Source organism: Lytechinus variegatus, chromosome 13, assembly GCF_018143015.1.
Source record: "Lytechinus variegatus isolate NC3 chromosome 13, Lvar_3.0, whole genome shotgun sequence".
In the NCBI taxonomy this organism is placed as follows: domain Eukaryota; kingdom Metazoa; phylum Echinodermata; class Echinoidea; order Temnopleuroida; family Toxopneustidae; genus Lytechinus; species Lytechinus variegatus.
The window spans coordinates 5,887,362-5,900,387 of NC_054752.1; the positions used below are offsets into that span (position 1 = coordinate 5,887,362).

The 13,026-nt window shown below is 35.4% G+C and overlaps 1 protein-coding gene across 1 annotated transcript; it reads left to right on the forward strand.

The window, feature by feature from the left end:
* The first annotated feature begins 1,269 nt into the window (after positions 1–1,269).
* On the forward strand, positions 1,270–5,204 carry LOC121426965 (galanin receptor 2b-like). Its single transcript, XM_041623380.1, has 2 exons — positions 1,270–1,418; positions 3,794–5,204. Exon 2 carries the CDS (start codon positions 3,846–3,848, stop codon positions 4,872–4,874), a length of 1,029 nt encoding a protein of 342 aa, XP_041479314.1. The 5' UTR covers positions 1,270–1,418; positions 3,794–3,845; the 3' UTR covers positions 4,875–5,204.
* Positions 5,205–13,026: the final 7,822 nt, after the last annotated feature.

A 13,026-nucleotide genomic window follows, 5' to 3' on the forward strand; every position in this document is an offset into this window, starting at 1 on the left:
GTGGATTTATCTTAAGTCCCAACACCGACTGGTCACTATTCATAGCCGTAATTGATTTATTTCTAATTATTTTAATTCAGAGTGTATATAAAATATTCGCTTTTACATATTTTTTAGCGACCTTATTATAGTTGTACCTGATCATCTTTTTATATAATAAAAACTAGTCGTTCGCATTCACTTATTTCATTCGCTTTTCTTCTCCTCTCTGTTTCCTTTCCCATTTCCCCCTCCCATCCTTAAAAAACATCCCCTTTTTACCCAACCAATAAGGGGGTGGCTGCTTGGCCCCCAGACCCCGCATATGGTCCCCACCCCTGTATATTTAACATTTACCATTATTCCAGATAGGAAATTAGCACAATCCGGGAATATCCTATCAGTGCAAGGTCATAATTGCAACTTCGTGCAAACTGAAATATCAAATGATTTTTTTTTCACATGTTTTTCACTTTTTTTTCTTTTTAAACTCCCAGTCAGTATGGTTCAATAAGCTTGACTACGTGCGAAATTTCACAAGCCTAATAACACACAATTCGTTTTATTTAGAGATAACTATTTGTTCGCGGACACCCAGATTTTGTACAGGCTATTGACATTGAAGTCTCAGTCATATTTTTAGGGAGGTACTTAAACCCTTGGGATTCTCTTCAAAAGAATTGATATCCTAGCAAAGGATTCAAGGATTCCATTAGAGTTACTATTTCAAAGGCAAAATTACCATAATACGTATGATGAAATGGGACCCCTTTCACGGCGAAGGAATAGACATACCCATACTACGGACAATATCTCAAAATAATCAAAGTGATAAAGGTTTTTCGTTGAAACATCGTTAATTTACTGTTGTCTTTGGGAAAAGTTGTAAGGTAATAGGTAATTTATTGGAGAATATTACTTTGCTGAGTAGAAAAAATGTATGCCCTGTCATGATCATTACTTATATAGCGCGGTCAGAGGAGTTCCTCATTCTCATCTGCCAAATATCTTTGTGTATGTGTATCTCTCTCCTCATTTTCTCTCTTTTTTTTGGGGGGGGGGGTTCTCTTCCCCCAACCCCCTCGTTCTTTCTCTCGGTACTCATTTGGTCTGCATTTCTCTCCCAGACACTGCCAGTTCTAGTCCAATTACGTGCTGCATAGGCTTGGTGAAAATGTATGCAGGCGTGTCCTTAACGGTCCGTCTTTTCTATTGAATATGTGACCTCTTTATAGAAATATTGATCAAAAGGTTCCCCGTTATTATCTGGAGGTATTGTCATTAGAATTGAAAATACTAAAAGAATTATTATCTCCATACACAATACGCATTCCGCTTCTGCAAAGTATATCACGATATAGTGTCTAACATATTCTCTTAGCCTTGCAGTTGGAATTTCTTTCAGAAGGAATTCGTCGAGCAATCTTTATATCACAAAAGTAAGTATGATTATTTCATACATACTGTTCGTCGACATAAATATAGCCCTTCAACAAAAATAAATACGCCTATCAAGTTAATATAACGCCGTCTCTCAACCGTTGTCAGCATAGTTTAGAAACGCAAGTTGATATTGATGGCACATTGTCAAATCCCATAACTCTAGAATTTGGACTCCCTCAGGGGTCAATAGTCGGACCCATAGGCTACTCAATATATACTCTTCCAGTTGGTGATATCATCCGAAATCACTGTATCAATTATCATTTTTACGCTGATGACATACAATTATATGTTTCTTTTGATCCGAAGACTCCTGGAGCTCTCAATAATGCAATGGTTAAACTCCAGAATTGTATATCAGATATAAGACAGTGGATGATAGTGAATAAACTAAAACTAAATGACAATAAAACTGAATTTTTTGTTGCGGCCTCTACTTATAACTTGCGCAATCTTCCAAATGTTCAACTTGATGTTGATGGTACACTCATTAGACCATCAGAAAAAATACGAAACCTTGGTGTCATATTTGATTCCCGCATGTCAATGTCGTACCATATCTCTCATATCTGTAGCACAGTCACTTTTTATTTAAGGAACATTTCTAGAATCAGAAGGTTTATTGACCAGTCTGCCTGTCACAATGCTGTTCGTTCATTGGTTCTGTCTCGTATCGATTATTGCAATGGGCTCCTTTCTACAATTCCCTCTAATCAATTAGTCCGTGTTCAACGACTACAAAATTGGGCAGCACGATTAATTTTACAGGTTTCCCGTGATCATCCTTCCAAACCACTCTTTAATTCTCTTCACTGGCTTCCTTTTAAACAGAGAATTACGTTCAAATTACTCTTGATTGTCTACAAAACATTGAATAAACAGGCTCCACAGTATTTAGGTAACTGCTTGAATCTTTATACACCAACTAGAGCTCTTAGATCGGCCAGTGATCACCTTCGCCTCACATATTCATTAACTCGTACATTAGCTGGTGACAGAACTTTTACGGTGTCGGCTTCAAAATCCTGGAATGACCTGCCACTAATAATTAGACAGTCTCCATCATTAGCAATCTTCAAAAAGTCATTAAAAACTCATCTCTTTCATACTTTGTGATTTTTTTATATATTACATCTTATCAATTCATTGTAAGCGCTTTGGGCCTAATGGGAAAAGCGCAGTACAAATAATAAGTAATAATAATAATGATAACCGATAGACATATGCTGATATCTGTATATAGAATAATTGAAGCAGAAAACGGATAAACAGTTAAATATTAAAGGAAATGAAACTTTTGGAACACAGAAAAATCAAAGAAACAGATCAACGAAAGTTTGAGAAAAACTGAATGAAAAATAAAGTTACGAGCATTTGAAGTTTAGATCAATATTTACATGTAGATCCTCCTGTTGGCAATGCGAGAAAGATGTATCACATGTGAACAACTTTCCCATTCCTTTTGTGTATATTTTACTTAAAATGCCTATTTTATCACATCTATTTAGTACATCATTAATTCTTTCTATAGGAGGGCTTGTAATACAGATTTTCAAAGAATATGTTATGAATAAAGAGTTTGTATCACCATAAGAAAGAGGAAAATGAGCCATTTTGAGATTATTTCATAGTCCACCAAAGGGAAAGTTGTTCACATGTGACATCACACATATCTGTCGCATGGCCAATCGGAGGATCTCCATAGCATTAATGATTGCAATATTCAAATGCTCATAAATTTCTCATTATTTTTCTGATTTTTCTCAAATTTTCTTTGATCTTATTCTTTGATTTTTCTCTTTCCACACAAGTCTACTTGTTCCTTTTCATTCCCCTTTAAGCTAAATTCCACACTTACAAGAAGTTTATTGGAATGGATGGAGATTGTAAAAGGATAACGCTTGAAAAATTCATCGAAACCGGGTCTGGTGACGTCATGCAATATTCAAATATCTATTTCAGATTTGAAATATCTAAGCTTTTCCTTCTGATGTCATGAACGTTAAAAGTACGGTCTGTGTCCACTTTGAGCATAATACTCATCATTATTGCATTAGCAATAAGTTACGATAAAAGAGCTCTACTATAAAACATTTTCATGAAATTCTCTATGGTTTGTCCTTTATTATTTTTTTAAATACTCTTCTAGCAACATGAAATTCATATTTTCCTATTACTTCAAGTGTGCCTACTTCAGGCAACACCCACTTGTAAAACTAATTAGTTACATCTTTGGAGAAAGGACTCGAACATGTTTATTAGGCCTACAGTAGGCGAATTGTGATCAGAAGTTATTATTTTGCAGATGTAATGACCTAACATGCCTAAGCCTATATGCAATGAAATCTACATCCATTTCTCAATTTTCCAGATAGAGAATAATTCGCCAAGTTTCACCTTGTAAAAAGTGACAGAGCAGAACTATGGAAAACGCAACCAACCAGAACCAGAACTGGACGTGGGCACCAGTCTCCTGGGAATGGTGGGAGATCCTCCAACTGATCCTGGCTATCATAGGGATCATTGGAAACTTCTTAGTGATGATAGTCCTGCTGCGTCCAAGACATCGGCGATGTGCCACCGATACTTTAATTGGAGCTCTGGCAGTCGCTGACTTTCTGACATCTGTCTTTATCATCCCTCACCAACGTGTAATCAGTCTTCCAGACAACTCAGGTGGACAGGCATACTGTAGGATCATCCACTCGTCGGTACTGATGTGGATATCCATATGCGCTTCTATCTTCACGCTCACTACAATCTCCATTGAAAGGTTGGCGGCAGTCAGGTATCCATCGTGTCACCAAGTTTTATTCACGCATACACGTTTACCTATCCTCATCATTATTCTGTGGCTTATTGCGGTCGTTATCAACACGTTCAGTCTTTACGTCCACTTTGTCCAAGGTGGAATTTGTGTCACGCAGTTCCCATCCTCGGAATTTCAGAAGTTCATTGGGGTGTCCTTATTCATCATCGAGTACGTCGTCCCGATCATCATCATGGTCACGGCCCACTCTATGACGCTGTATAGCCTCCGGCGTCGCAGCGAATCGTCAAATGGGAATCAAGGTCAAGAACAGATGGCACCGAAGCTCAAGGAGGCACAACGTCGTGTCCTGCAGATGCTACTCATCGTCGTCATCATCTTCATCGTATGCTGGACACCGGATCAGTTTGGCTTCTTGGTGTTCAACCTCGGCGTCGTCGACGTCAACCATCTCTTCAGTCCTCTCTACAGGTGTTTCGTCATCCTTGCCTTTGCAAACTCCTGCGCTAATCCTTTCATCTACGCTGGGAGGAGCCCAGGTTTCAGGAAAGCATTCTTTCAGATGTTTGGAGGGAAGAGTCGCCGATATGGTGCTCATTCGGTCTTTGCGGATTTGATCCACGATAGCAATTCGACCTTTAACGCTACAAGCATTGGTGAAATTAGCATGGACAAGATTTAAAACAATTGTTTTCATCATGTTCACTTATAGCTCATGCCTACATAATCATAAGCCTTAATATTCCATAGCTATCATTTTGCCATTTTTCCAAATTCGCTTATTTTTTTCGACGTAATTAAGTAATAATGACGATCGATCATGTTGATATTAGACCTTAAGACAAACCTTATAATGTTGATTCCTATGTTGCCCCCCCCCCCCCCCCATCTGCTTAATTATACAGTTATGATTTCATGAATTCACTTCGTTTTGGAAAGAAAAATAGTTTGCTTGTTTTTAGGTTGACGAAGTTAAAGCAAAACAGATAATCGAAACAAGCCCAGAGTAGTATATACATATATACATATATATATATATATATATATATATATATATATATATATATACTGATGAACCACACGTTATCTGTGTAACTTTATTTTATTTTATATATATATATATAAAATTTTTTTTTTCATAGTCGTTCGTCATGTTCGTCAGACTGTCTATTCGGAACTTTTTATACATGTATCCTTAAATCTACCAGCGACGGACAAGTCTCCATTCTCTTCAATCTTTTGCTCCACTTTACTCAGTATCAGGGGCGGAACTAGGATTTTCCCAAAGGGTGTGTCATTTTTTTTTCAAAGAAATTTGACACCCCTCCCCCCCCCCCCAAAAAAAAAAAAATAAAGAAATAAAAAATTGCCACTGCTCATTATCATTTAATTTTCTACTTGAATATATTCGGAAGCGGCAAACTTTAACGAGGAAGTTCGTCATGGCAAGATGGTCTTAATAAAGATTAAAATAATAAAGATAAAATAATAACAAAGGTAAAGTATTGAGAAAAATAATTCTGAAGGTGAGATAAAATCTGACAAAGAATTACAGAGATGCAAATTTTCTACATGTGATATCACAGTCAAGCAGCTCCTCCGTGAACTGGGTTCAAAAATAAACTGACAAAACTTTACAAAGACACTGCACAAATCCCACTCGGTCAAAACGAACAATATTTTTACAGAGGCTAGCTTTAAAGGGGAATCCAGCCTTGGCCATAAAATGTTGTGTCGGGAAGGAGAAAAATAAATTAAACAAAATGGTGAAAGTTTGAAAGAAATTGGACAAGAAATAAGAAAGTTATAGCTGCTTTAAAATTCAGATCACTAATACTATGTAGATTTCAAATTGGCAACTCAGTAAGTAAATTATGACAAGGGGCAAGGACAACTTTCTCATAGGCCATGTACTTTATTATCAGGGATTTATGGTTTTCTCTTAAGTACCCATTCCCCTGGGGCAGTAATCTAAATATAACCCAGGTAGTATATTGTTTAATGTCCTCATGAAAGGAAAATATAATTTGAAATAAAACTTTTGGGAAAAATGACATTTTAGCCAAAATGTGTATTGGAGTACATGGAGGAATAGTCCTTGCCTTGCATCACTATGACATCCCATATGTGGCCAATTTGAAGTCTCCATGGGTATAGTGATTACCAATATTTACAACTTTTAAAAATTCATAACTTTCTTGATGTTTGTCCAATATTGTTCAAACTTTCACCTATCAACTTGTCTGATTTTTCTTTTCCTTATAAAAACAATTTTTTATTTGGGTTGGATTCCCCTTTAATAAGATTGGTTTAATTACAGAGAGGCTATGGTCTCGCACCATCTCAACTATTGGTTTCAGGGTCTAAAGCTACAAAATTGCAAAAGAATCTCCAATGTAAATGAGATGGAATGAAACAAACTCCCCATTTTATCACAGATGTCATACACATGCATGTTTAAGTGATTGGCTTAATCACATAAACAAAAAGGCTACAGGAAGTTAATGGTCAAGTCCACCTCAGAAAAATGTTGATTTGAATCAATGGAGAAAAATTAGACAAGCACAATGTTGAAGATTTCATCAAAATCAGATGTAAAATAAGAAAGTTACTACATTTCAAAATTTCGCTTATTTTTAGCAAAAAAGTTATATGAACGAGCCAATACATCCAAATGAGTCGATGATGTCACTATTTCTTTTGTTTTTTATTGTTTGGATTATACAATATTTTAATTTCACGAATTTGATGATTAGGACCTCTTTGCCTGAAGCACAAAATGTTAAAATAATGGAATTCCACATGTTCAGGGAGCAATGAAACTTCTTTTCACATGACAATGACGAGAAAATAAAAATATTTCATATGATAAAATACAAAAGAAATAGTGAGTGATTTCATCAGTTCCCCATTGCATACCGACCGAGATGTGCACATAAATGTGTTTTGTGAAATGAAGTGAAACTTTAAAATGCCATGACTTTCTTACTTTACATCCGATTTTGATGAAATTTTCAGTGTTATGCATGTTGATTTTTTTTTCTATTTATTCAAATCAGCTTTTTGTTGGGTGGACTTGTCCTTTAATTTCCTGTAGCTTCTTTGTGATCGAGCCAATCACTAAAACAGGTAAGTGAAGGACATGCGTAATAAACTTGAAGTTTGTAAATTCCCATCTCATTGTTGTCTCTCTTCTGCTACCTTGTGACATTAGATTCCCAAACCATGTGGGGGGGGGGGGTAGCCTCAGTTTGCGTTGTGTTGTAACAATCTTTTTTAATAAGTGGGTTTTCTAAAAACAAATTTAAGTTATTTCAATTTTTTCCGTGGATATGTCGCTAGAAATGTTCTGTAATACCCACTGATATATAGATATATAAAATAAATTTTATCTAGCATATTTCATTGAAATGGGAATAGGGGGGAGCTGCTCGCATACAAATTCAAAGAATACATAAATTCCTTGTTCTTTAATGGATTTTCATCAACCCTTCACCCATACTTATCTAAGACTTTCTGCTTTTATAAAAACCAATTCATCATCAGAATAAACTATTACACATTCACTTCCTCTATCAAGAGTCACTTCAATCAAAATTAATTACTTAACTCAATTCAACAATTAATAAAGGGCAAACTTTTACTTCAAAATAAAGATTTTATATATATCAAATACAATCAAAGATATTTATAAATTACCATACAATTATAGTCAATAATACATTTTTGGTTTTCTTCCTAATTACATGATGTGGTATATGCATTTGTTAAAAAAAACATACAAACAATGAAATTGTTTAATTCACAATCTTGTGCTCCATTAATTCATACCATACAAAAACAATATCACTGTTTTCAAACAATTTCGGAAATAAAAATTATAAATGAATACCCTCTTTCTTCCACTGTATTAACCCTGTGTGCCAAGTGTATTAGTGAATAATAACAGTGGAGTGGGCTCCACTGTCTATTTTTGTTGAATAAATAATACATGGGCAGCTATTCATGAAACAAGTACTTTTTTTTTTTGAGGGGGTCACTGAATATTGTTATAATCTAACCAGTTTGCTACATAAGCACTTGCCCGATTGCCCAGGGCAAGTTAAATTTAGAGTTTTGCAAGTGTTTGAAGTAAAGACCAAAACTACTTGCCCGACTTAGGCAAGCAAAATTCTCACAGTAGAATGACCAAAATTAGAGTTGATACGATACTGACTTAATTTTGGTCATGGCAGGCAAGATAAAATCACTTTGGAAAAAGAAAATGCAATAAAAAAGTAGATCAGTGCATGTCAAAAGAGAAAAAAGGGGTCGATGGTTTATAAAACCGCAAAACTTTCTTTTGAAGATGGTATAGACTTTTTTCAAGGATTTTTTCGGACAAGTGAAATAGATTTTTGGGCAAGTATATTCCAACTATTCAAAAATTTATTTGCCCAACCGGGCAAGTGCTTCTAAAAAGTTATGTAGCACCCTGCTAACTACAAATATTTGCATCAGACTGGCTGAAAGCACTTAGGTTAAGTCAGTAAATTGGTCCATAGTGAAAATCGTTGACTATTAAAATGTCATGAAACACTCCACTCTCTGTATGTCCATTTATCCCTGAATAAATCAACTCTTCCTTAAGAGTATCAGCTCCTGATAAAGGCCATTATAGATAACTTCAGAATGTTTAATGCTAAAGTTGGCTGAAACATTGTTGTTTGATGTAGGTACATGTAATTTTCTGATCTTAAATAAAGGTTTCATACCCATATACTGTATAACCCGACTTAACTGTGAGTGTTCATATTCTGTGGCTGTGTCTCTATCATGCAAGGTGTGAAATAATGGGGCATCCTTACTCCCCCTCCCCCCCCCAAAAAAAAAAATAATAATAACTAGAATTTAATTCGTCATGCGGACGAATTAGGTGGTCTGTCTTTATTCTCGCCATCTTAATCACTATTACCATGTTCATGCAGATCAATATAATCTTAATGATAGCAACGGAATGTTCATTATGATGGGATACTTGTGAAAGACGGGAGATGATAAAGCACTGTGAAAAGGGTCTCTTTGATGTATGACAATATATACATGTGATATGAAAAAAGTAATTATAATCTGTTTTATCTTGCTAAATTTTAACTTTTATACCTTTTAATTATCATAAAGGATCATGTAAGAGGTGGCAAAAAGAAAAAAAAATGGAAAAAAAATCATCTTGTTCACCCCAGGACTCGAACCTGCGCCCCTGAGAACACAAGTCAAGTGCGTTATCCATTGAGCCACGATATTCCCCATTGAGATTACACGTAAGCAATTTTGAGAATTACAATTCCAATTTTGCAAGTGAAAAACGGGCATGATCCCGGCATCTGATCAAAAAATGGAGGGCACATTTGCGAAAGCTTAGAATCTCAGCTACAACATATTAAAAGCTCAGGGAAAACTGACAAGAAAAAATGGAGATATGGCTCACGAAATAGAGGAATGTCGAATCTAGTTTTGGGAAAAAGTCATGTCCCATAGAGATTACACGCAAAATGAGGAAAAATGACATGCCTCTTTTCATCGCTGTTTTACGCAATGATGCGTTTCTCAAAACGAAAATTCATGTGAACTAAGGAGAAAGAGTACATTCTAAACTACAACATATCGAAATCTGGGCGAAAAACGATCTATATTCGAGAAGTTACAACCAAATTTGCATAAATTTAATGACGTCATTTTTTAAAAAATGAAATTTTTAGTTTAGGCGCCATTTTGATGACGTCATGATATAATTTAGGGAGTCTAGGGACATTGATGACATAAAATCAAATCTACAACTCATACTCTATCGATATATGAAAAAAAAATCGGGGGTCAATGGACTATTTAAAGAGCTACAGTGAATTTGCCTATTTGGCCTATAGTGAGAGCTCGCGCGCACACGTGCTGCAAACTTTAACGGGTGTTAATTTCGTTATTATTGGTCATAGAGAGCTAAATTGGGTATCAAATTGCTCAGAATTATATTATCAATGCAATGATGTAAAAAAACTGTGTTTTTGCACTGCGTTAAGGCATTACGCGTGGAAACGTGCGCGCATGCGTGTGCGCGCAAATTTTTGAAATGCTTAGAATGACCTGAAACGTACTCTACTTTGGTCAAAAAATGATTTTGAGCATTTTTAAAAATTTTGACGCGCGTGTACGCACTCGTCATGACCCTCAGGTGACCTTTGATGACATGACCTGATGAATTATGACCTGAAGTTAATGTGATGTAAATATTGTTAATTTTTGATAATTGATAATGGAGATATGATTGATAATGTGATTTTATAAAATGGCGCCTAGATGACGTCATCATGACCTGATGGCCTTGAAAAGCTTATTCTGACGTGTCCATGACAGATCCTATAAATGACATGAAATTCAATGAAATTGATTAAGTCTATTTTGAGATAACTTTGCGACAAGAAAATCATTAAAAATAAATAAGAAAATTCTGACGAAATTAAGAGGTGATCTGTCAAAGACAGACCATCTAATAAATAATGATAAAAAATAATAAATCAATAGATAATGATAATGATAATAAAAATAATAAAATATATCTACACATTATATGAATCCCTTCAATATTCCTCAACACTATTATGATCACATGAATCTCCTTTAGTGAATAAACTAAGAAATGACCTACATTTATACTGTCAATTATGGTCAATTCCATCACAAAAATCATGATCATATAAACTCATGACTAAATACAATATAACACTAGACTACATATAGGCACTTTCTTGGAACTTTCCAAGACATTAGTTTGGAAGCATCATGTTGTAGAGGTTCTGCTTCACACCTTGTAACCAGAACAAGCAATCTTTTTTTTTCATCTTTTTTCAAGGGCCACAATTCACTACTTCCTGTCTTAATCTGCAATATAGGATAAGCTTTTAACATTGCAATGAATGAGGGTTTTTCCACGGCTCCTTTCTGAGATTCCAGAGCTTTTGTTAGGAGCATTTTGGAGGCTAAAATTTACCTGAACCAGACGGTTGTGACGTGGATTCAAATCCCATCTTAGCCTAGCATCCTTTGGCAAGGCGTCATCCACACGGCACTACTTTCCGGCATGGTGTTGAATGGATACCCAGTAGGATGTGAAAGCCTTTGTAGTATGCCTAGCAATTGAGTCTTGGAACTCTTGTTCTTGTTGAAATGCTCCCAAGAAAGTGGAGAAGGTGCATACATTGAGGTGATTGAGTGCAAGCACGCCACGATCAAATGACCGGGGTAATGATAATTACAATGTAAATTGCTTAGAAAAAGTAAAGTGCTATACATCTATCATTTAGTTTACTTCATTATTTCACTTTACTACAAGTTCAACTCTCATGTATGTATTGGGTGATTTCAAGTCTGGTCACTGATGTTGATGTTGGAAGCACAATTTGGATTGCTTCCCCAGCTCCAAAATCTACTCTGAGTTTGGAAAACTGATCCAGATCACATTATTGACATCTTAGCGCGAGAGAGACCTTGCAGGACCTTCTTCATTTTATGTTTGGTGTTATGATTGTGTAAAAATCAACCTAACATCAACACCAAAAGGTCAACACTGAACTTGAAATCACAGACTATATGCTTGTACCTCAAAGGAGATAAAGGGCAGCACACTGAGCCCTATATTCTCAATCACATCATACATATATACAGTGCGTCCCAGAATAAACAAAACCGAGATTTAGTGATGATTTATCATAACTTAATCATAAATAAAATGGACAAATGATCTACCAACGTAAAGCTTAGAATCACCTCTTTCGTCTGATACTACTTAGATTATTCCTCATTCATGCATGAGTGAGCAAAAGCAATTCAAAGGATGCCAAAAACTCATTTGGCAGGGGGTATCTAAATTTCAAAAGAAAAGTCACATGACTCAAAAGTTCAATATCTGCTCTTTTATTTGATACTTTAATCACAAAAAATGGTCAAGAAGTAAAAAAGTTATGATCCCTCGAAATTATGCTTGTATTTCAATAATTTCATTAAATAAACGTGTTTTTACCAGTTTCCCACAGAAGCTATTGCACGGTAACAAAATAGTAAATGCATGGCTGATCGTCAACAAAACGGAGCGTCGAGTTTGAACGTTAGCCTGTAAAACCTCTTCATTTATGAAATTATTGAAATTCAAGCCTTATTTCAAATAACCAGAACTTTGTTATTCCTTGACCATTATCTGTAATTGAGGTATCAAATTAAAGAGCAGATATTGAACTTTCTAAAATTGCGGTTTTCTTTTTAAAATCCAGATAGGCCCGCCAAGTGACTTTTTGGAATCCCCTTTTCAAATTGTTTTGCTCACTCATGCGTGAATGAGAATTTTTTTTTAGTAATTCCAGATGAAAGAGGAGATTCTTTAAAATGGTAGGTAATTTGTCTATTGTATTTGTGATTAAGTTATGATAAATCATCGATAAATCTCGATTTCGTTTTTTGTGGGACACACTGTATTATCTGTGCACATGAATAGGGAGTCCATTTTTCAGGATCCCGCCAAATAGTACCATCTTTTGAGAACATGGGCAATCCCAAGCACTAATTTTTCACGAAAAACATAACAGCATGGATTTTTCATGATACTGAAGAGTAATCTGACAAATTCATTGGAATGTTCTGTCCAATTCACTCTATCACATCTCAGTTTCATTTTCAGTTTATTATAACTCCCTTAGAAACTTGGCAGGAGAGCATTTTCCTGGTAAATGAAAATCTGATATATGACCAATTGCCTACATGTAGGAAACATTTTATGTGTAGGTTAATAAGTCAAAATGGCCGACCTTGAC

Bases quoted from the DNA above. Each gene is read 5' to 3' on its own strand.
- LOC121426965 (XM_041623380.1), top strand. From the start codon at position 3,846: ATGGAAAACGCAACCAACCAGAACCAGAACTGGACGTGGGCACCAGTC.